The sequence below is a fragment of the Ornithorhynchus anatinus genome, chromosome 4 (genome assembly GCF_004115215.2).
Source record: "Ornithorhynchus anatinus isolate Pmale09 chromosome 4, mOrnAna1.pri.v4, whole genome shotgun sequence".
In the NCBI taxonomy this organism is placed as follows: Eukaryota; Metazoa; Chordata; class Mammalia; order Monotremata; family Ornithorhynchidae; genus Ornithorhynchus; species Ornithorhynchus anatinus.
Window position 1 is genome coordinate 13313837 of NC_041731.1, and position 25407 is coordinate 13339243.

The window sequence follows — 25407 nt, forward strand, 5'->3', positions numbered from 1 at the left end:
GTACAAACCATTTCTAAAGCACCAGTCGGAGCTCATCGCTTGCCTCCTCAAAACCCTCCATTGGCACATAAAATAATGGTTCTTGACCAACAGATTCAAGTATACTACCCACATAAATGAGATCTCTCATCAGCCTCTTCATCAGTGTTATCATACCAACTGCCTCGCTGGTATTCCTGTCTTCAACCTTTCCCTTCCTCAGTTCACATTTCACTTTGCTGACAATTCTGCTAAGACATCATTCTGTTTTCATTTCATCCCTCCTCCAAGACCTCCAAGGGTTTCCCAACCCTCCAAGCAAGCATTCCTGACCATTAACTTCAAAGTTCTTCTCCAGCTCTGTTTTACTGTTTTACTTTTCATCTCCTCCCAAGTGAGCTTTCTCACTGTCCTCACTTTCATCTCTCTCTCTCCAGTGGACCTCTCCTCATGGCTTTGCCTGCAACTCTTTCCCCTTAACACTGTTAGACTACAGCTCTCTGCATCTTCCAATAATGTCTGTTTCCCCTACTAGATGTAAGCTCCCCAAGAATAGGAGGAACATCTGTCAGTGCTATTGTAGTCTCCTAACCGCTTGGTACAGTGCTCTGAACACCATAGGAACTCAAAAAATAGTACTGATTGATGGATTAATTGACCAAAACCCTCCTGCATTCACACCTCTTCCAGTTAGATTTTTTCCCCAGATCACATCCACCCAAATACCATGTTAAAGTACTCCCAGCACGCATAGTGCTTATATCGACTTCCATTTAAAGTACTCCCAGCACGCATAGTGCTTATATCGACTTCCATCTTCTACTATTAAGGCATTTGTCTATCTTCCTATTATTTTGTTATTAAAAGATGTATCTCCCTCTTTCCTCCTAACTGAAAATCATTTTGTGCTTGTCTGTCTTCTCCTTTTGATTGTGAACTTGAATGAAGAGAGTTTGTCTTTTACCTCTGATGTACTGTCCTGAGCATTTAAAACATAGTTGGCTCTCAAATCCTAGTGACTGATCAAACCCAGCTCTCCTCTTCCACCACTACACTTTTGCTCACACTCTCTGCTCCTCCCAAACCAGTCTTCTATCTGTACCAGGTCTTGGACATTTCACCTCTGACCCCTTGTCCATGCTTTTCCGACTACCTGGAAAGCCCTTTCCTCTCAGGTTCATCACTTCAACCTTCCTTCAACTGCTCCCCGATTAATCCCTATGCAACCCTCCTGGTCAATGCTATCTCCAGGGACACCTCAGCACTTATTCCTTTCTGGATTTATTTATCCTTCATTTATCCACTTTAGCTCATTAGTTTATATATGATCTCATACTCTTAAGTACCATAAGCTCACTATCCTCCATATTGTGCTCACCATTCCCAACTATCTATAGGCTCTGTGTGGGCAGGGACCATGTCTTAGTCTTCCAGCCATCCCATAAAATTCACTGCTCTGGTAATATGAATCTCAGTAAATACTGGGGGGTGATAATGGTGGTGGTGACCAGGAATGTGTCTGTTATATTGTACTCTCCCAGGTGCTTAGTACAATGCTCTGCACACAGTAGGCGCTCAACAGATACGATTGACTGACTGATAAAGAATGGCTTTGCTAGGAGCATACTCAGCACTTCAGTGAACCCATGAAATGCCTAGTCTAAAGTCTTTGATGTAAATTAGACACCCTTCCCTTTTGCTTTCTGCAAAATTCACCCTCGCTTTCCTACTCTCTTGTGGCTCAGCACTATTTGTGGCACCATTATGAATGCCACCACCCGATTGGGGAGTTGGCTCGGTTCCCGGGGTGGAGGAGATGGAATTTTCTCTGCAGGTATATAATTTGCAGTGTTAAATGGGTTTGAAGCTTTGGGGAGGAACTCTGTAAACCGAAAGTAGTAATAATAATAATTACAGATTGTAGACGAGACCGCCTGAGCTGCTCTGTGGAGGGCTGGTGACGATTACCTATAGGACTGTAGAGACAGCCTGGTGATACATTAAACCCCTCAGACGATTAGGGTGACATTCTGAAAGTGTAGGTCTCATCATGCAGTGCCGACCCCAGTGTTGAGGTGGGTGGATGGAAGGAGCACTGGCTAAATGATCATTTTCTTGGGGAAGAAAGGTGTTTGTCATCCATTTAAACTTAATCATATGAAATTACCATCTCAGGCATGAGCCTAAGAAGCAGAAGACGGAAAGCAAAGTATTGAACGGTATTCTCTTGTCTTTAAAAACATTTCCTTGTGCCTGTAGGGACAGCCCAAAAAACTCCAATTTCATTGGACAGTGTTTATTATGAGCTTCCTCTGGAGTTGTTTTCCACCCTGGAGTTGTTTTCCACCCTGGAGTTGTTGCCTGAGAAGGAGGTAGAGCAAGTATCTCAGTCTGAAAGTACAGATGAGGAAAGTGAAGCCCAGTGAAGTTAAGTGGCTTACCCAAGTTCACAAAGCAAGTCAAGAATAGAGCAAGGATTAGAAAGCAGTTCTCCCCATTTCCAGTCCGAAGGCCTTTCCATATGTGAACAACTGCTAAAATACCAGAATAAAACAGGACAGCCTACATGAACTTTCTTGCTTCGGGAGGTTTCGACAAAGTCCTTTCATATTATTTTATGGCTTTTGTTATATTTAATTTGCTTTGGATCCTTGATGGAACCACAGTTTACATGACAGTTCCTGTGGAACATCTTCGAAGTATATTTTTTTTGAATCCCAGTGCAAGTTCATAAAACAAATAGAAAATAAAAGGTTAAAAAAAAAGTTTTTACATTGACATTTGTTAGGCTTCAAGTGTTTAAGAATGGAGATTTTTGCTTTAACTTTATCCGGGGCATACTTATGCTAAAACCATCAGAAATGATTTGTGTAGAGACAGTGCTGTAGCTAAGAAAGAGCATTCAGGGCTTAATTTATAGTACTTTGAGATAAAGAAATGTGCATCCCAGGAAAACTGATTTAGGGGCAACTTTCAGCTCTGGGCAATTTAATGTGATCCAGATAAAAGCTGAAAATCAGAATACCGAGGAGCAGATTATGACAGATACTGAACTAAAGCATCACTTACAAACCTGCAGTAAGTCATTTTAGATAAACCCAAGTGAAATGAAATGTGTTTTCGCTTCTGACACAAATTGTCTCCTCTAATATTCGAAGTACACCCCCTGCTGTATCTAGCTATCAGAAATCAAAGGTAAATTTTTGTCCTTAAACAGTCTTCTTTTTCTTGTCATATACTTTCAGGTGCCTTTAGATGAACATAACAGGGGCTTTTCTTTAGTTTGAATTCATCTAGCTCAATCTTCCCAACCAATTTATACCTTATCTGATGATAGTATAGTACCTTGATTTTTGAGCTTTTATTTTTCCAAAGAGCTTTCACAATGAATTTTGGCCTCACAACATCACCGAGAAGAAGCTGAGGCTCCAAAAGGTTAAGCAATTTACCCAAAGAGCAATGAAGGAGCAGACTTACCCAGCTCTCCTGACTCCCACTTTCTAAAAGATGCTGCCTCTCCACAGTGACCATTTTTACCTTCATATTTCCGTATTATGTTATTTGTACAATTCTCCAAGACTCTCTCATTCTTCTACGCCCCTTTGCTCTTTATCGCAAAGCCCTGCATTTTCTGGCTTCATATTCATGAAATAGTTGGCACTGGTCAGATTAGCCCGCCTGTTGTTCCCCCATCGTTCCCCCATTCCCCGCACTAATGAGCTCGTACAGTCCCTGCTGATGAGCACGGTGGGTGTTCCCCAATAATTAAAGGGGAAACGCATGCAGCATGGCTAAGTGGATAGAGCACAGGCCTGGGAGTCAGAAGGGCCTGGGTTCTAATCCGGGCTCTGCCATATGTCTTCTCTGTGACCTTAGGTAAGTCACAACTTCTCTGAGCCTCAGTTTCTTCATCTGTAAAATGGAGGTGAAGACTGTGAGCCCCATGTGGGACAGGGACTGTGGCCAACCTGATTAACTTGTATCTGCCCCAGCGCTTAGAACAGTGCCAGGCACATAGTAAGCACTTAACAAGTACCATATTTATTATTATTGTTATTATGCAGAAAAATTTGTGTGCACTGGAGAGACAGTCCATAATGTGACTTCTAGCTCACTGCCCAGTAGAAGCTGAGGGTGCCTGTACAGATGGTTCGAAAATGCCTGTGAGGGGCAAGACCAACGCAATCATCCTCCCTGGGTTTAAGCTCTGTTGCTGAACCCCTTCCTCCAAACTGCCATTTTCCAGCAACTCCTTCCAACCCACCAGATTCAGAGATAGAGAGACTCCCATCAAGTGTTCTAGAGGGAGACAAGAACTCTCCCTCCATTCAAAGTCTTAATTGAAGGCACATTTCCTCCAAGAGGCCATCCCTGACTAAACCTTCCTTTCCTCTTTTCATTCCATTGTATTTATTGAGCGCTTACTGTGTGCAGAGCACTGTACTAAGCTCTTCCCCTTCTCCCACTCCCTTGTGTCACCCTAACTTGCTTCCTTGTTATTCATCCCTTCTCCCAGTCCCACAGAACCTAAATACATGTCTATAATTTATTTACTGATATTAATGGCTGTAAGCTCACTGTGGGTAGGGAATGCATCTATTATATATTAGTATTGTATTCTTCCAAGTGCTTATTACAGTGCTGTGCACACAGTAAGCGTTCACCAAATACAAATAACTTCCTGACTAACTAGTGGGAGAATCTGAGCCCCTGAAGTGGGAGGCAGAAGGAAGTACAGAGTACTACAACCAGAGATGTCCAGGGGAAGATAAATGAGAACAGCTGAGAGCACTGGAGGTGAGAGGGTTTTGATTGATTGATTGATATTTTTTATGGTATTTGTTAAGTGCTTACTATGTGCCAGGCAATGTACTAACTTTGGGGTACTTACAAGCTAATGAGGTTGGTTACAGTCCATGTCCCATAGGGGGTTCGCAATCTTAATTCCCATTTTACAGATGAGGTAAGCGAGAGAAGTGGCAGAGCGGGGATTAGAACGCAGGTCCTTTTGACTCTCAGGCCCTTGCCGCACCTTCCTCCATTGTGTTGATCTTTTCTGTGACCTGAGTTCATCCAGCTTCTTTCTCAGGAGAGAAGATGCTGAAAGGAATTTTTGTTGGCAGAAAATCACCTAAACTCTAGGAACATTTGGAATGCACAGTTGTATATACTTCCCTTCGAAATACCTTCCTTCCTGTCTTATGGCTCTGTGTCTGGAAAGGATATCCAGAGAGAGGTTATGTTTGGCCAAGTTGGAAGCGTGGCCTAATTGCGAGAGCAAGGACCTAGGAGTCAGAGGACCTGGGTTCTAATCCCAGCTCCGCCAGTTGCCTGCTGTGTGACCTTGGGCAAGTTTCCTAACTTCTCTGGGCCTCTGTTTCTTACCTGTAAAATGGGGATTCAATGCCTGTTCTCCCTCCAGGGACTGTGTCTCACTGTATCAACTTGTATCTACCCCATTGCCTAGAACAGTGCTTGACACATAGTAAGTTTTTAACAAATACAATAGTAATAATTAATGCTAACAGTAAGCCCAGAAAATCTGTTTCTGTAAAGTGCCAGTCATTTCCCTTCCTTGAAAAATGTCACGTCCCTCCCCATGAATCTGCTTGACCCTCTGTGACCTGATTCAGATGTTAAATCTCAGATGTCACATAAACCCAGTCAGAACACTAGGGTCTATATCGATGACAGAAATTCCCCACATTAACACATGGGTCTGATCATTATGAATTCTTTTGGATTTCCCCAGACTGCTATTAATTAGCATTAGCTCATCTGGAACTATTATGTCATGTTTGCTTACAGGGAAACTACATTAGAATTCAGCATTAATTAAATAAACAACATTTCAGTGACCCAAAATAATTTACCCATTCAAATAAGAGGGCGAGTCAGAGATTTTCCACATCTCTTGAGAAAACCTCACTTCCTTCTATAACGTTAGATATTACAGTTGCTCTGAAATAGAAGACTATCTTGGAGAATGAACAAGAATTACTCTTAAGTGACTTTATCAATCAGTATGTACTGAATTCGTAACTCGGTACACGGTACTACACTATACGCTTGGCTGATGCAATCCCTGCCCTCAAGGAGTTAATGGAGACAGACACTAAAATGACAAATAGGGAAAGCAATCAATCAATCTATCAATGATATTGATTGAATGTTTACTTTGTGCAGAGCACTGTACTAAGCACTTGGGAGAGTACACTACAGCGCTCCCTGCCCACAGAGTTTCAAGGTGAAGATGGATTCCACCCAAGTGCTTTGGTGATGTGAAAGTGCTGAAGTGACCGAAGCATTTGAAAAGTATCACCTTGTGTTCATTGTTAGTATGACATATTTTTATCCGGCACATAACAATAATAATAATAATAATTAGGGTATTTGTTAAGCACTTACTATGTACCAAGCACTGTAATAACCACTTGGGGAGATCCAAGTCAATCAGGTTGAACACAGTCCCTGTCCTGCATGGGGCCACACTTTTAATCCCCATTTTGCAGGTGAGGCAACTGAGGCCCAGAGAAGTTAAGTGACTTGCCTAAGATCACCCAGCAGAAATGTGGCAGAGCTGAGATTAGAACCTAGGTCCTTCTGACTTCCAGGCCCATGCTCCAGCCCTATTTGAGATATTAATGTATCACACAGATAATTGGACTGCACCAAACCAACCATGAAGAGGAGCAAGAGTCTTGGAAAAATGCACTTCCCCTTCACCTGTGGTAGGAGGGGGAAGTAGGTAACAGAAGCACTAGATAGAGAAGCAGCGTGGCCTAGTGGGAAAGAGCCTAGCCCAGGGAGTCAGAGGACCTGGGATCTAATCCCGGCTCCTTGTCTGCTGGTTGACCTTGAACAAGTTGCTTCATTCAGTTTTCTCATCAGTACAATGGGGATAAAGACTGATTAACGCTGAAATATGATTGAATGATTGACTCCGAGCCCCTCTGGGACATGAGCTGTGTCTAACTTGATTAGCTTGTATCTACTCCAATGCTTAGTACAGTGCCTAGCACATAGTTAAAAAAAAAGGTAAGGTTTTAGGTGGGTCACAATTGTATCTACCAGACATACGTGGGTCAAGCCAGACTTTTGTAAATTTAATAATGTAAGATTGCTCAGGAGACTTATTCCGATTTCTTTCCCCAGAGCCCCAACCAACTATTGTGTCTCAATTTCAGGAAAATGTCCTCACCTTTGGAAATCATCAGATTGCACAGAAGAGTTCAGTAGGGAGGCATTAGCAATGCTTCAGAGGGAGAAATTGAAAACTATCCAAACATTATGCAAAGCTCTGAAAATCAATTATGCAATGGCATACTATCCTAAATGTTCCAGAAGGATTTACTACCTCTAATTTTATGTAGCCTAATTGATATTTCCACCTGCTTCCCTCTTCCACAAACAATGCTTCCATCAATTTTGAAAATTACTCTGCTTCTGTAACACTGTAAATAACTAGTTAGCTTCCAGGGAACTCCACCCTCAAATGAGATGATAATTGCAATTACTTTTACATAGCATTTTTCTCCAAGGTGCTCAGATTTGTCTGTTAGTTTGCTTTTGAAAATCAACGTAAATTTCCCCTTGGAATTAAGGGGGGGAAACTCCTATTTTCCACAATTTTATATCTTAGTTATTCTCATTATCCTGATTCTCACTGTGGTTTCTTTAATGTTACTTAAAAATTATTCATTCACTTGTATTTATTGATTATTTACATGCACAGAACACTCTTCTAGGTGCTTGGATAGTGAAGTAGAAGTGTTCCAAATCTGATCCCAGGCCTCAAAGAGCTTAACACTGTGATGGGAAAGGCAGGCAGACATCGATCAATCGATGGAATGTATTGAGTGCTTGCTGTATGCTGAATGTGCTTGGGATAATACAACAGAGTTGGTAAACATGTTCCCTACCCATAGCAACTGTACAGTCTAGAGGGGGAGAATCAAGGGAGAGATATCACTTGAGAAACTTAACCTTGTTAATAGCAATAATAATAATAATAATTGTGGTGTATATGAGTCACTTACTATGTACCAGGCATTGTTCTAAGCGCTATGGTGGATACAAGCGAATCAGGTTGGACACAGCCCCTGTCCTACCTGGGGCTCACAGTCTCAATCCCCATTTTACAGATGAGGTAATTGAGTCACAGAGAAGTGAAGTGACTTGGTTCTCTTCCTACCCCTCTGGCCACTCTTCGGTCTCTCTTTCTCTGGCTCTTCTACTTCTGCCCTCTCCCTAACCTTGTATCTCCTCACGGCTCAGGTCAAGGCCCCCTTCTAGTCTCAATCTTCACTCTCTCCCTTGCAGAGTTTATCTAATCTCATGGCTCCAACTTCCACATCTGTGCAGATGACACCCAGACCTGCCTTATTTGCATTCATCTCTCTCCTCTTCTGCAACCTCACATCTCCTCCTGCCTCCGAGAGATCTGTATGTGGGTGTCCCACCTACACCACAAGCTCACATATCCAAAACTAAACTCCTCATCTTCCTCCCATACCTTCTCCTCCCCCATCTCTCCCATCACTGTCGACACCACCATCTTCCCTGCCGGTGAAGCCTAAAGCCTTGACATTGTCCTTGACTCCTCTTTCTTTTTCAACCCCTATATTCAGTCAGTCACCAGATCCCATTGTTTCTCCTCTAGACTATAATGTCGTTATGGATGGGGAACTGCACATAGTAAGCGCTCAATAAATACCATTGATTGTTCAATTGATTGATTGATCTCCCATTTTCTCCCCTCCAACTGCTAAAGCGTGTCTTTATTCCCTCAGCACTTGGGTAGTCTTTCCTTCCGTTCCCCATAATCGTTAGCACTGATGTACTTATCTTTAAACTCTCTTGCTTTCCCTACCTGTAATTTATTTTGGTGTCTGTCTCTCCCACTTGATTGAAAGCTCCTTGAGAGGAAGGGCCTTGTCTATTAACTCTATTGACCTCTTCCAAACACTTAGTAAAGTGCTCAACACAGAGTAAGCTCTAAATAAATACTTTAGATTCACCTTGTGCAAGTCAGTTAATTTCTCTGTGCCTCAATTTTCTCTTCTGTGAAACGGAGTACAATACCTGTTCTCCCTCCCTCTTAGACTTGGAACGTCAAGTGAGATAGGGACCTTTGTCTGTTCTAATTATAGAGTATCTACCCCAGCATTCAGCACAGTGCTTGGCACATAATAGGCACTTGATGAATATCATTATTGCCAGGGTCTTTGGTTTTCTTTCTTCTTTCTGGCTTCTGCTGGACTATTTCACACTCCTTTACAATATTAATAATTAGTGTATTAAGCATTCACTAGATAAAACTGAGTTTTTTCATCTCACCTCCATTGTGGGCATGGAAAGTGTCCGTTATATTGTTATATTGTACTCTCCCAAGTGCCTAGTACAGTGTTCTGCACACGGTAAAGCACTCAATAAATAAAATTGACTAATTTATTTTAATTCCTGCCTCCCCCTCTAGTCTCTAAGCTCCCTGTGGGCAGGACACGGAGCTTGTCTATCTACTCCACTGTATTGTACTCTTCCAAGCATTTAATTCAGTGCTCTGCTCACACTAAGCACTCAGTACCATCGATTGATAGATGCCAATCACTGTGTTAAGCGAATCTAGATCGTGTACAAGGAAGAGCCAAAGTAAATTCAAACCTATTAAATCTAGCTTCTTTCTAGCTGTTCGGATTTTCTCACCATTACACAAGGCAATTGAAAGTTTAGTAAATTCAGAGGTTTGCAAAGTTCAGTCACATCGCTGGACCAGCCTCTCCAGTCTGGACACGCATTTAGTGCAGTGCTTGGCTCCTAGCCACATCTCCCCTCTAGATTGTAATCTTCTCAGGGACAGGGAATGTATCTCCCAACTCTGTTGTACTGTACTTTCCCAAGTGCTTAGTACAGTGCCCTTCACAGAGTAAGCACTCGAAAATCATTGATTGATTGTTTAGATAGTAAGCAGTTAATGAACAGCATCCTGAACTAAATGGTACTGCCAAAGTTAACCCGGGGGTTTTTCTTCCACATCTAACGGTCCCTGATTCTGCCCAAGGAATCTTGTGCCAGAGGAACTGGGATTCAATATATTGGGCAGATTTGCACATTTCAGTATAATGATATTGTTTCTTTTGAGACTTACGTTATTTATAGGATTTCTTTGCTGATTTGAAGAGGTTAAGGATTCATCTCACACTAGCACAGGTCCTGTGGTGACAGGCACTAAAATAGCCAGATCATTTGTTATTACTATGACTGTACCTTGTAATACTATAGCAGTTATGTCATACTTCATTAGTTAAGCATCCAAAGTGGTTGCAGATCCAAGACTTGGAATATAATGAATATAAAGAAATATATCACATTTCAGACTCTGCTTCCCTTCATGTTCTGCCTTCTGTATAGTACTCCAGATTTCTAATTCCCGTGATCCAAATTTTAATTTATATTCTTTCTAGTAGAGGCAAATCCAGGGAGCCACTCAGTCAATTTTTAGTAACACCTCCCCAAATATTCATTTAGATTCTTAATTTGGTAAGCAGTTCTAATTGCCCAAGAAATTTGTGAAAGAAAAAAGGGAGTTCTTATTGCATTTTACAGATGTATGGCTTAGCTCACCTTCAAAAGTAAATAAATGCCAATTGACCAGCTCTACAAACTTTGTTTCCTCTTTTCTCACAGTCCGCATTTTCTTCTACATGCCCCAAACTAATTTTTAATTCTTTGGCCCAGAAGGTAAATAAATGACTCTTTCCAAGGTTGGTTTAACTGTAGTTTCTTGAATAGTAATGATAACAATGATCAAAGGAATGATAAAACTAATAATAATTGAATTATTCATTAAGCACTTACTATGCACCAAGAACTGTACTGAGCACTGAGGTAGAGAGAAGATAAATAGGTTCCACATGGGGCTAACAGTCTAAGTAGGAGGGAGAATGGGTATTGAATCCCCATTTTGCAGAGGAGGGAACTGAGGTGCAGAGAAGTTAAGTGACTTGCCCAAGATCACACAGCGGGAAAGTGGTGGAGCCTGGATTAGAACCCATGTCTTTTGACTCCCAGGCCTGGGCAATTTTCACTTGGGCCATGCTTATTCTCTTGAATTACAAGTCTTTCCCTAAGCAAGGTGTTGCTCTTGACTGGGAAGAAACTCCAGAAGGAAGAAGGAGCAGTATCTCAGAGCAACCTGCTGCTAGTTAATTTCCTTCACTATCATATAATAATAATGTTGGTATTTGTTAATCGCTTACTATATGCAGAGCACTGTTCTAAGCACTGGGGTAGACACAGGGGAATCAGGTTGTCCCTTGTGGGGCTCACAGTCTTTATCCCCATTTTACAGATGAGGTAACTGAGGCACAGAGAAATTAAGTGACTTGCCCACAGTCACACAGCTGACAAGTGGCAGAGCTGGGATTCGAACTCATGACCTCTGACTCTAAAGCCCGTGCTCTTTCCATTGAGCCACGCTGCTTCTCTATGCTATCCCACAGCCTGTCTACTTGTTTTGTTATCTGTCTCCCCCTTCTAGACTGTGAGCCCATTGTTGAGTAGGGATTGTCTCTATCAGTTGCCAAATTGTACTTTCCAAGCGCTTAGTACAGTGCTGTGCACACAGTAAGCACTCAATAAATACGATTGAATGAATAAATAGTTGAAGGCATGGGCTCAAAAAAACTCAGGTGTACTGTATTTCAATCTGCTTTGTGATTTTTATTGTTTAGGTTATACTCCATTTTCTCTCCTAACAAAGCCTGAAATTAAAACCCAAGAAGGGATGGATGAGTGAAGTTCAAGAGTGAGAAACTAGTGTATGCTTTCCCAGCAGAAATAAGGGTGTTTACTGACAAATGATAAACTACACGACACATACCATCGTGGTGCTTTGATTTGGAAAAGTAGCTTGGGGGGAATCTGAATGATATAAAATAAGATGAGATTTTCTCATTCCTCCATTTCTAAGACAAGAAAATAAAGGAACCCAAACTCAGTGATTCGTACATTAGTTATTGATGGAGCCCTGCAGGTTTATGAACCATTTTGTTAAAGACACCCCAACTGTTCAGAATAATGAATGACAGCAGAGGAAAAGCAGAGACCGTGAATATGAAGAAGGATGGCCAGAATCTTGCATTGCTTATTCCTAATCAAGTTGAGCCAAAACACAGTCACTAGTGCAATTTTTCCATTACTGCTAATTTGCTATATTCGGAGTTCTGCTTTGGACAGAGATGGTGCATTTCAAAGCCTCCCAAATTCACTTTCTCTTGTGCAGAAACAAGAGCAGATCTAAGGCTATGTGCCCATCCCTAGTACGGTGTTTGCTTCTCTAGAAAACAAATCCAAAATCCTTTGAATAATTTAAAATTGATTTTTTAAGTGTTCACCTTTGTAGATTTTGAAGTTTCATTGTTATAGATGAAGTCCTAATGAGGAAAAAATCAGCCTGCTTTCAGTGGCTTAGTACCTATCCACCAAAACCCCAGGACATCAGAATAATAATAATAATAATAATAATGTTGGTATTTGTTAAGCGCTTACTATGTGCCGAGCACTGTTCTAAGCGCTGGGGTAGACATAGGGGAATCAGGTTGTCCCACGTGGGGCTCACAGTCTTCATCCCCATTTTACAGATGAGGGAACTGAGGCACAGAGAAGTTAAGTGACTTGCCCACAGTCACACAGCTGACAAGTGGCAGAGCTGGGATTCGAACTCATGAGCCCTGACTCCAAAGCCCGTGCTCTTTCCACTGAGCCACGCTGCTTCTCATAATATATAATAATATATTATAATATAATATATTATATTATATAATATAAAGAACCTGTGTCAAAAATTGTAAGTGAAAAGTCATAGGCTAAGGCTTAGTTTCAATCAGATTAAAAACAGTAAAATTTCACTGGTGCATAGGTCAAGAGACAGAAAAAATGTGATACATGGGAAATATATTTATCTCTTGAGTCTGTTATCTATTTGGCTGCAATTTAGTGCTGCATATTTTAGTTATTCATCCTCTGAAAGAACAGCCTACTGTCCTTCTCTCTTCCCCCTTCCTGGTGTCTCATTTCCCTTCTAGTCTCCCTTTTTTCTCCCCCTTCCTATGTTTCCCTTCATCTTGCTGCCCTCCATAATCCCTTGTCTTGCTTCCATTTTTTTTTTTTACTTTGGCAGCCTTCTCCCATATACCTGTCACTCTTGCCCTTGGCCTACTTATGCTGACTCTGCCTGTCTTCCGGGCCTTTTCAGTTGTGCAACTCTCCCCACTCTCCAGTCTCTCTACTTTTCTAGCCCCCTTTGCTTTTCTGCCTTCTCAGCCTTATGTGTTTTCCCCTCTTTTCTCCTTTGCTTTCTTCCTCCCATCTCTTTCTCTCTCCAGTACCCCAATCCTGTTTTCCCCTTCCACTGTCCCATCCTCCCTTCTTCCTCCCTGTCTTTATTCCAAGTGATCTCTAGAGCCTCCCATTTCCTCCCAGCAATTCTTTTCCCATAGGCTTGTTTTTGGGGGTTTTTTAAGGAATTTTATAAGTGCTTACTATGTGCCAAGCACTGTAGTATCCCACATGGGACTCACAGCCTTAATCCCCATTTTACAGGTGAAGTAATGGAGGCAAAGGGAAGTTAAATGACTTGCCCGAAGTCACACAGAAGACAAGTGGTGGAGCTGGGATTAGAACTGAGGTCTTTGTGACTCCCAGGCCTGTGCTCTATCCAATAGGTCACACTGCTTCTCCAACTGCTGCTTGGTAGACAGAAAAGAAAATGGAAAGTGCAGTAGTAAATCTCCCTGAGTGGCCCCAAAAGGAACATACAGTCTACTTCCCTGTCTTCCTCTTCCCCCAAACCTGGCCTAGTGGATAGAGCACATGCCTGGGAGTCAGAAGCACTTTGGTTCTGATTCCAACTCTGCCACCTGTCTGCTCTGTGACCTTGGGCAAGTCACGTCACTTCTCTGTGCCTCAATTACCTCATCTGTAAAATGGGGATTAAGAAGGTAAGCCCCATGTGGGACATGGACTCTGTCCAACCTGATTAGCTTGTATCTACCCCAGCGCTTAGAACAGTGGCTGACACATAGTAAGCACTTAATATATACCATTATTATTATTATTATTAGGTTCCCCTTTGTGTTTAATATGTTTGGGCAATTAGGGGGCCGAGAAATTGGTTTCTCCTGGCTTGACATAGAGACGGATACAGTAGGTGTTCTGAAAGCTTGCTGTGGGCAGAGAATGTGTGTGTTTATTTTTATACTGTACTCTGTCAAGTGCTTAGTACAGTGTTCTGCACATAGAAAACACTCAATAAATATGGTTGAACTAATGAAAGTAAGCACATGTGATGATGATGGTGATGTTGATCATGATGGTGATGTATGGATTTAGCCCTGTTTTTGAGTCAAGCAGATTTAGATCGGAGGGTTACTGATAGGCAACGGAGTCTTCAAAAACTTGGGAGACCAAGAGATAGATTGAAAAACAGCAAAAGATGTTACGAGACACAAATGTATCAGCAGAGGAAAGCCCTATCTTTCCAAGCTCTAGGTCTTTTCCACCACATCTGTAAGGATGGATAGGTTCTTGCTGACCATTTTGTTTTCTACTCATTCACTTATTCAATTGTATTTATTGAGCACTTACTGTATGCAGAGCACTATACTAAGTGATTGGGAGAGTACAGTGTAGCAATAAACAGACACGTTCCCTGCCCGCAATGAGCTTACAGTCTGGAGGGGGCTCTTTCCTTTCTATTTGAGCTAGTTCTAAAACATAGACAATATAAATATGAATTCCAGGAAGATTTTTTCTCCATTCAATACTAAGGACCCATAATGCCTTTATTCACTGTAGCCTTCCTAATGGAGTTGAGACAAAGTTATTTCAGAGATAGATTAATTAACTTGTTTCTACCCCAGTGCTTAGAACAGTGCTTGGCACATAGAAAGCACTTAACAAATACCATTAGTATTATTATGAATTACCTCGGTTGGAAGCCAGCCTTTTGGTTAAGAAGATGAGGTTTTAGCCCCTGCCTTTCATTCTTTTCTTCTGTTATATTGTTATTTTTCAACATTAAACATGACACTTCCCTGACAGGGAAGAGAGAACCCAGGCAGTAAAACTACAGAATTTTTTTTTCTCTTGAAAGACCCTAAAGTCCTATTTCAACCAGAGGAATCATGGGAAATATCCAACTAGTCCTGCCCCGAAGTGCAAACACATCAGAATCTGTTTTTCCATATGAAAGATTACCATGCAAAAGTAATATTGACAATGTGGTGGCATAGAATTAGAAGGCGAAGTACAGTAGCCTAATATCCTATTGCAAGTAAGTTTAAATAGTCTGTCATCTTCTCAGAGGGTTTAAATGAGCACTGAAGAAATGTTCTTCTATTACTGTAAGACCGTGTGTGGAAGGAGACTCTGTGTGTGTATGTGAGGAATTACTGTGTGGAAGGGTTGGATTTTTTTTTCCAAGTTGTGTTGAAATGTCTCTTTTTGTTTTCATTTCCCAAAAAAAGTCATGCCTGTCAGCAGCTGTCAACACCTCAGTAGGAAAAAGTAGTGAAAGGAGATATACACTAAACAAAAGGAAAAATGTTGCCATTGGCAGTACATTTTCAGATTCTTTTACCTGGTCCTGTATCTGTATTGTACTTGAATTCTGGAGTACTGAATTAATGTGAATAGAGTGCATTAGCATGCTAATTGCAATCAGCTTTAAAATTAAGAAGTGGTTGCAAAGTAGATTTGCTTTCTTTAGAACATAGCCTCAAAGAAATTATGCATTCCCCATGATATCTTTGAAAAGGCAACTTTTCGGGCAAAATGGAATTTTTAATGTATGAGCTGAGAATGAGCCTGATATGATTTCAAAGACTAATATTTACTAGCATTAAATTCATATTCACCAAGGTAATTGCTTTCTCTGTATCCAAAATGCTAGGTGCTTCTCGTGACCTCCGGGTATTTATTCCCAACAAGCATAAAATATATAGGCAGAGGAAGGACTGTTGGTGATTTGGACTGATGTTTGCAAAGCCTTAGTCCAGCCTTCAGTAAACCTTTGAAGAGTCTGTTTTTCATTGTCAATCCATCTATCTTTCCTGTTCCCCTCTCCTGTACTCTGTGCTTCTGCCATGCAAGCCAATCATCATATTTCTGTATCTATCCCTTCCATCTCTTTTGCCACGTGCGCTATCTGGAATATTCTTTCATCTTCCCTTGTAATCTGTCCCGTTTTCTTCCCCCAACATTTCTGCCATTTTGTGTTCATTCTGCCTTAAAACCCAGCATCGTCCTTGAAAGTGGTCCAGATTTTTCCACCTGACTCTGGTAAATCCAATTTCCTGAGCTTCCCACTACAACCCATGAATTGCTTCATCGGTTACCATACTTTTCTTTCTTTATAATGGTTCTTTGGATTCTGTTATGTTTTTCCTCCTGCCACTTGAATATTTGTATATTTGTATTTTCCTTGCCTCCCTGAGTAGATTGTAAACTCCTTGAGGGCAGGGTTATGTCCTCATCTCTCTGGGTAAATCTCTACTTTGCTTTGCACAGATTCCTTAACAAATAATCAAAGCTAAAGCAATTAAAATCATATTATCCATTACCCAAATTTTCTTAAAACTATACTTTAAGTTTAAATGAGACTTTCTGTTATGTGTGCCATGACTTTTCAACAGTGACAGGTTTTTTTTAGGTTAGTTTTTTTGGTTTTGGAGTCCTTAAGCATTTCCAGGGAAGTAACATTCACAGTGGATAAAGCAAGGGCCTGGGAGTCCAAAGGTTATGGGTTCTAATCCTAGCTCTGCCACTTGTCTGCCACATGGCCTTGGGCAAGTCACTTCACTTCTCTGTGCCTCAGTTACCTCCTCTGTAAAATGGGGATTAAGACCGAGAGCTCCACCTGGCACAGGGATTGTGTCCAACCCAAATTGCTTGTATCCACCCCAGCATATCCACCCCAGCACTTAGTACAATGCCTGGCACATAGTAAGTGTTTTACAGATACCAATATTATTATTATATTTTAGTTGTTTTGATTGAAGAGGTTTGTCTATCAACCATTCAGTATGCACTGTTGGCTGAGTAACTTCTTAGAAGGTCAGGTGCCTACTGGTTATTTCAAAACCCAAGAATCTGTGAGAAGGAAAGGAGGCAAAAGAGGCCTTTACAGGACAGAGAATCATGTCTATGCCATAGGAGTTGGGAGAGCATCATAAGGAAGAGGGAGAAAAAGTAAATGGGAGGAAATCAGAGGGGTTTCTGAAATGGTTTCAGGCCTAGAAAGAGAACCATAAATCAGGGAATGCTCTGAAGTTCTTTGTTATTGCTTATTTGAAAAATCATTTTTTAAGCACTGATTTGAAATAATAAAGAAGCCTCTCAAAGACGTGCGAGCACTAACACCATCCACTGCGAGTAAACCACAGAGGCCTGAAAATGTGATTTGCAGTTACGCATCAAACATGAGAACATAATGTATTTATGAAATCAGTTGGGCTGATATTTCATTTTCTCTCTCGTTTTTTTTTGTTGTTTTTTTTTTAGAGACGGGGAAAATCGACCAAGAGATTCATAAATACAACACACCGGGATTCACCGGCTGCCTTTCCAGAGTGCAGTTCAACCAGATCGCCCCGCTCAAGGCAGCCTTGAGGCCCACAAACACCTCGTCACAAGTCCACATTCAAGGGGAGCTGGTGGAGTCCAACTGCGGAGCCTCTCCACTGACCATACCACCCATGTCTGCCGCCACCGACCCCTGGCATTTAGACTCAGGTGAGCCTCCCCCCGCCATACCAGCCCTTTAGGAAAGCCAATATTTTGGTGAGACAACCCCACATGAATAGAGCTTCTGATGTTATTTGCACCCCCGTTAATAATAATAACAGTAAATAACTATAATTATAGTATTTGTTAAGCGCTTCTTATGCACAGGTACTGTACTGAATGCTGGGGTAGATACAAACCAATTGGGTTGAACATAGTCCCTGTTGCACATGGGGCTCATGGTCTCAATCTTCATTTCACAGATGAAGTAACTGAGGCACAGAGAAGTGAAGTGATTTGCCCAAGGTCACACACAGAAGACAGATGTGTTGTTTAGGAAGCAACATGGCCTAGTGGATAAGAGCCCGGGCCTGGGAGTCAGAAGGACGTGGGTTCTAATCCTGGCTCTGCTATTTGCTGTGACCTTTGGCAAGTCATTTCTCTGGGCCTCAGTTACCTCATCTGTAAAATGGGATTAAGACCGTGAACCCTCTGTAGGGCAGGGACTGCATCCAACCTGATGATCTTGGATCTACCTCAGTGCTTAGAACAGTGCTGGACATATAGTAATCACTTAACAAATACCATCATCATCTTCGTTATGATTCTTATTGTTGGGTGAATTGAGTCCCTCTATGATTTCCCCTTCATTTCATCATTTCATGCTGCAATTTAGGGGCAAACTCCCATCCCCATTAACTGAAATGCAAAGCCTGTCCCCAGGCAAAGATTTGGGTCTGAAGTATAGAATCTCATTTGATTGAAAAGGAGGTGATTCTGCCCTTTTTTCCCAAAAGCCAAAGTATGGATTTTCTTCCCTCCTTCAGGCTAAGATGCCTATAGCCTGATGGGAGTGCCAGTAGGCCTCGAAGAATCCTTTTTGCTTTGGAAACATCAGTGTACCCACTAGACTCGCTTTGACTCATTGATTAGTTTCAAACTAGGGAAAGATTTCCTCACATGAAGTCTGCTGAGAAAATGAGTGCAAAGTGTCATCAGTAGGCAAGTAAGAATGGCTTTGGATCAGAATTAAACACCAGAAAAGTGGCTTTTTGAATGGTACAGGTACAGCCTCTGATGGTGACGGGCTAGTGGGATATAGTCAAAGTGCTATTCCAGTAGAGCACTGTTGCACAGTGGAAAGAGCAAAGGCCTGGGAGTCTGATGATCTAAGTCAGGCTCCACCATTTGCCTACATTGTGACTTCGTGTGGGTCTCTTCACTTCACAGCAGTTTCCTTATTAGTAAAAACGGGAATAAGATACCTCTTCTCCTTCTTCAGTTGGGATCCCTATGTGGGACAAGGACTCGGTTCTGCTTATATTGAATCTGCTCCAGCATAGTACAGTGCTTGGCATATAGTAAGCTCTTAGCAAATACTGCAATTATTATTGTCATCAAACCTATGCCATGAGACAGCTGCCTGGCAACTCATTTTGGAAGGATCTTAAAGGAAAACCCATTGATTTCCAGGGTAAAGGCTCTGCTTTGGGCCAGTATAGTTCAATTTTTATTATCTTCTGTGTCTAGAGTTATATGCAGATGGTGGCTTGTACACTTGGATTGAAATTTGGGAAGAAAATTTACAGTTCAATGTCACTTCTTAATAAAGAAAAATCATTGTCAAGTTGTGAGCCAGGTAGGCCTCATTGCATTGGTAAGTCTGGAAATGAACAAGATGATGTATGCATAAGCCCCTTAATCAGGCTACAGACTAAGTACACTTCAAATTTAGGTATAAGATTCATTCATTCATTCAATAGTATTTATTGAGCGCTTACTATGTGCAGAGCACTGTACTAAGCGCTTGGGATGAACAAGTCGGCAACAGATAGAGACAGTCCCTGCCGTTTGACGGGCTTACAGTCTAATCGGGGGAGACGGACAGACAAGAACAATGGCACTAAACAGCGTCAAGGGGAAGAACATCTCGTAAAAACCGATGGCAACTAAATAGAATCAAGGCGATGTACAATTCATTAACAAAATAAATAGGGTAACGAAAATATATACAGTTGAGCGGACGGGTACAGTGCTGTGGGGATGGGAAGGGAGAGGTGGAGGAGCAGAGGGAAAAGGGGAAAATGAGGCTTTAGCTGTGGAGAGGTAAAGGGGGGATGGCAGAGGGAGTAGAGGGGGAAGAGGAGCTCAGTCTGGGAAGGCCTCATGGAGGAGGTGATTTTTAAGTAAGGTTTTGAAGAGGGAAAGAGAATCAGTTTGGCGGAGGTGAGGAGGGAGGGCGTTCCAGGACCGCGGGAGGACATGACCCAGGGGTCGACGGCGGGATAGGCGAGACCGAGGGACGGCGAGGAGGTGGGCGGCGGAGGAGCGGAGCGTGCGGGGTGGGCGGTAGAAAGAGAGAAGGGAGGAGAGGTAGGAAGGGGCAAGGTGATGGAGAGCCTCGAAGCCTAGAGTGAGGAGTTTTTGTTTGGAGCGGAGGTCGATAGGCAACCACTGGAGTTGTTTAAGAAGGGGAGTGACATGCCCAGATCGTTTCTGCAGGAAGATGAGCCGGGCAGCGGAGTGAAGAATAGACCGGAGCGGGGCGAGAGAGGAGGAAGGGAGGTCAGAGAGAAGGCTGACACAGTAGTCTAGCCGGGATATAACGAGAGCCCGTAATAGTAAGGTAGCCGTTTGGGTGGAGAGGAAAGGGCGGATCTTGGCGATATTGTAGAGGTGAAACCGGCAGGTCTTGGTAACGGATAGGATGTGTGGGGTGAACGAGAGGGACGAGTCAAGGATGACACCGAGATCGCGGGCCTGCGGGACGGGAAGGATGGTCGTGCCATCCACGGTGATGGAGAAGTCTGGGAGCGGACCGGGCTTGGGAGGGAAGATGAGGAGCTCAGTCTCGCTCATGTTGAGTTTTAGGTGGCGGGCCAACATCCAGGTGGAGACGTCCCGGAGGCAGGAGGAGACGCGAGCCTGAAGGGAGGGGGAGAGGACAGGGGCGGAGATGTAGATCTGCGTGTCATCTGCGTAGAGATGGTAGTCAAAGCCGTGAGAGCGGATGAGTTCACCGAGGGAGTGAGTGTAAATGGAGAACAGAAGAGGGCCAAGAACTGACCCTTGAGGAACTCCAACAGTTAAAGGATGGGAGGGGGAGGAGGCTCCAGCGGCAGTGTGTAAGATGAACAAAATTGCTTCCCTCAACACCCAAATTTGAAAGGTTTTCCAAGGTCTTTATCATATATATTAAAATAGATTTCATATATATATTAATTGGATATTCTACAGTGGAATTTCTGATTTCCAAAGGTATGCCACAGATATCAATAGCTTCACAGCAGGCAAGCTGGATTTGAGGAGGGCTGAGCCTCCAAGAATAAATAAAAAAGAGAGAAAATAGGGATCAGAATATGAAATAAAGGGAAAGCAATCCCATCAGATCAGAAAGAAGAAAAAACAAGGAGGAAACAGAGAACCCTAAAAAAGGCAAAAATAAAACAGTAGTTGACAAGGAGGACAGAAAGACGAAAAAACTAAAGAAAGAGAAAAATACTGCCAAGAAAACAGGAAATAGGGATATTACTCCAATCAGAATGAAATGGAAGAAAGGAAAACCTCAGAAATAAAGGATGAAGTAATAGTCACTGAGGTGTCTGAATCCAGTGGGGTGTTATGGGAAAAAGAGTGATAGGGTAGGTAATATACCTCAATGAAAGAGGGCAGAAATAGTTGAGAACTGCTTCACTGGCTTGGTGGAGTGGGTTTTTCTGGTTTCAAATTTAGTTAATTCCTCCTCTAATTTGGAATTCCTCCTACTTTGAAACCTGACCTAATTGTGGTATTTTTTAAGCACTTGCTATATGTTGAGCACTGTACTAAGTACTGGAGTAGATACAAGTTAATCAGATGAGGGCCAATCTCTGTCCTTCCTGGGTTTAGAGTCTAGTTCATAGAAGAAACACAATGGGTTTTGCACCTTTTCTTTCCTCTTATTCTTTTCCCCAACACCTCCAAGAAAGCATGGCATAGATTATATCTAACTAAACATTACATTTTGATCTACATGGGAGAAAAACCCAGATGCCTGAGTATGAAAATTGTGTCCAGTATGTATAAGGCAATTTCCTCAGTTAGCAATATCAGGCACTCTAATTCAGTGTATGCGAGAAATGCGTTATACGAAATTAGAAGCCTTGAATATTTGAAGCATAAGAAACATCTGAAAAACCACTTTTGCTCTTTATGTGGATTTTTAAGGATGATCATTTTCTCACACTCAGTTGTTTTAAAGTGTTACCTCTGAACCACAGGTTTTATTATTTTCTCATTTTGTTCCATTTTCTTTAAATCACAGTAGCTCTGTCAAGACTCAAATAAGCCTTATGGTAACTGGTCCCTTAAAGAAAAACATTCCCACCACTGAACTTAGCCCACCCTGGAAGTGATTCAGAAGAGCACCTGTGAGTGGATTTAAATTAGAGCAGATGCAGAGTGCTTGCCTAGAAAGAAGGAGCCAGCACTGCCAGGGGAGTTGGAACCTGGGTTCTGATCTGGGCTCTGCCACTTGCCTGCTGTCTGACTTAAGGCAAGTCACTTAACTTCTCTGTGCCTTAATTTCCTTATCTGGAAAATGGGAATTCAATACCTCTTCTCCTGCTACTTAGAATATGAATCCTATGTGGGGCAAATGCCAGTGCTTAGTACACTGCTAGGCACATAGTAAGTGCTTAACAAAAACTATTTTTATCATTAATATTATTATTACTATGATTATCATTAAGGGAATTCCAGGGGACTCAAACCCTCTTGCTTCTCCATATACTTTGGAAAGAGTTAGTATATTTTAATGGCTATTCTTGCACCCTACCTCTGGTGAACTTGTTTTAAGCAGAGCACAGATCTGGCTTCAGAGATAAATACTAGTTCAGGAATCCCCTTTGGCTCTGCAGACTCCATTTTGTCAAATAGTCTGCCATTAAGCCTCGTGGAGAATTATTGAATGGGTCCAGGAAATGACCTGTATTCTCCCAGGTTGGCAATGGCCACAGTCTGTGAATACTGAAGGCTAGGATAATTTTAATCAATGTTGTCATAGAGAAATACAGTAGACATATTTGAGAAATTGAATATTTGCCCTTAGTTGTCATTTAAGGGCTTTGTCTAGTTTTCTTCCTCAAAATGTTTTTCCTCAGAGCCTTTGGAAAACCTTTCAAACTATCCCATTATTTGTGGCCTAGAGCATGAGGAGAAGGTATTTTAGAGTTAGAATCTCTGCCTCCATCACTGCCTCATTATTACGACTTGAGAGTGAGTTACTTGACCTGGTTTCCCCCACTGTCACATGTTGTTTGTAGAATATTTTATGTATTCATTTGATGAGCATTAGGTATATTCACAAGTATTTTGAAAAATCTTTTAGTATCTTAATTTCCTTAATGTTACAAAGTATTTCTATCTTGTTACCATCTGAAAGCAATTACACCAGTTTTATAATTGCATCACATTTATCAACAGATGCCCTTTTGCCATCTTTATTGTAGGATATATCCCAAATTCCCTTTGCCTCTCCAATTCTATTTAATCTCATTAGTCCATCCGAACTTTGCATTCTCCTCAGTGATTAGAGCAGTAGATATTTCTAAGTGCAGCATAATTAAGGTTTTAGGGAGAAGAATGAACATAATCCCTCTGTTTCATACTTAATATCGCCATTTATCCCTGTATAATATCGACTGTTTTATCACAAAAATCATATTTTATTGCCTCATATTAATGGCTGAAACAACATTTTAGTCATTATTTTACCTCACATAATGTCCCAAAAATGATTATTACAACTTGAAAGAATATGAATTTCATTTCCTCCAGTTTTAGTAATTCCAGAAAAATGTATTAAATTCTCTCATACCATTGACCGCTTCAATTCAATATATGTTCTTTCTTTAAAATCATATTTTGTGGGAGTTTGAATGTCCAGCTCTTTTAACTTTAGGGCTAGCCCATTTCTTTCGCTCCTCAAACATTCTGTATTATTTGAGGCAAGTAATTATGATTTCTGATCTTCCAAGGATTGTTGTTATTTGTAAACTCAGGTCCTAGTCTCCTCAACCACAACCTTCTACCTCTCTTTTTTAAGGCCCTCACAGTCTTTAGAATTTATATGAGTGTATTAGAGGGAAAATAATGGCATTAGCAAAATAATAATTGTGGCATTTGTTAAGCACTTACTATAGGCCAGACACTGTACTAAGCACTGGAGTAGATCCAAGCAAATCAGGTTGGACACAGTGCCTATCCCTCATGGGGCTCACTGGCTTAATCCCCCTTTTACAGTTGAGGGAATAGAGGCTCAGAGAAGGGAAGTGACTTGCCCAAGGCCACACAGAAGACAAGTGGCAGACCCAGGATTAGAACTTGTGGCCTTCTGACTCCCAGGCCCTAGCCACTACACTGAAAAGCTTACAATGTCAAATCCTCTGATTACACGTAGTCCAGATAGCATCATTGGTGGTATTTATTGAGTGTGGTATTTACTGTGTGCAGAGCACTGTAATGAAGTGCTTGAGAGAATACAAACAAAACACTTTTATCAAAGTATTGATCAATCAGTAGCAGTGTGGCTCAGAGGAAAGAGCCTGGGCTTCGGAGTCAGAGGTCAGGAGTTCGACTCCCAGCTCTGCCACTTGTCAGCTGTGTGACTGTGGGCAAGTCACTTCACTTCTCTGTGCATCAGTTACCTCATCTGTAAAATGGGGATTAACTGTGAGCCTCACGAGGGACAACCTGATTACCCTGGATCTACCCCAGCGCTTGGAACAGTGCTCTGCACATAGTAAGCGCTTAACAAATACCAACATTATTAGTAGTAGTAGTATTTATTAAGTGCCTACTGTATGCCGAGTAATGTAAATTTAATTAATTTAATTTAATTTCAATTAAATTTGTAAATTTAATATGTTTTCAGAAGGACTTTGAAGGTGGAAACAGCTCTGGCTTGGCAGATTCAAAGATCAGTGCTATTTGTTGAGCATTTAGTTCCAAACAGGAGAGTTCAGAAAAAGATATAGTGAAGAGGAGAAGAGAGGGATATGTAAGAGGGAAAGAGCAGTTTGAGTACCTAAAGTCACTGGTAAGGAGTTTCTGCCTGATGAGGAGGAGAATGGAAGGCTTTTGAGGAATGGGTGCAGAAAGATGATTGGGAAAAATAATGAGAGCTGCCGAACGGAGAGGAGAGAGGTTAGCTCCTGAGAGCTGGTACAGTAGAATAGGCAGGATGTGAAAGGACTTGGACCAGGTTGGTGACTATTTGGATGAGAGGGAGGGGCATTTCCGGAAAAAGTTGTGGAGAAAAGGCCACTGAGATTTTGGAACAGACTAAAGGTAAGAATCGAGAGGCTTAGAAGAGTCCAGCAAAATACTGAGGTTATGAACTCTGGACTCAGGGACGATGGTGGTATTTTCAACTGTGCTGGAAAGTTTGGTGGGAAAGGTTTGGCACGGAGGCTGAGGAGCTCGGTTTTAGAAGCACTGAGCTTGGAGTGGAGGGTCAGCAGGACATATGGAGCTATCCTGGAGGAGAAAGGAAATGTGAGATTGCGGAGGAGGTGAGAGGCCAGGACTAGCAAAATAGATTAAGGAGCTAACTGAGTAGGGGTGGTAACCCTCGCAATAGGGCCATATGAGTCATTAAATATT

The 25407-nt window shown here is 41.8% G+C and overlaps 1 protein-coding gene across 1 annotated transcript in view; it reads left to right on the plus strand.

Moving 5' to 3' along the window:
- The window catches only part of CNTNAP2 (contactin associated protein 2), a 1271576-nt gene that overhangs the window by 1228393 nt on the left and 17776 nt on the right, over positions 1-25407 (plus strand). Inside the window, exon 22 of the mRNA XM_029062825.2 lies at positions 17542-17772. Within this exon, the coding sequence (XP_028918658.1) occupies positions 17542-17772 (231 nt within the window). The remainder of the gene's footprint in view (positions 1-17541; positions 17773-25407) is intronic.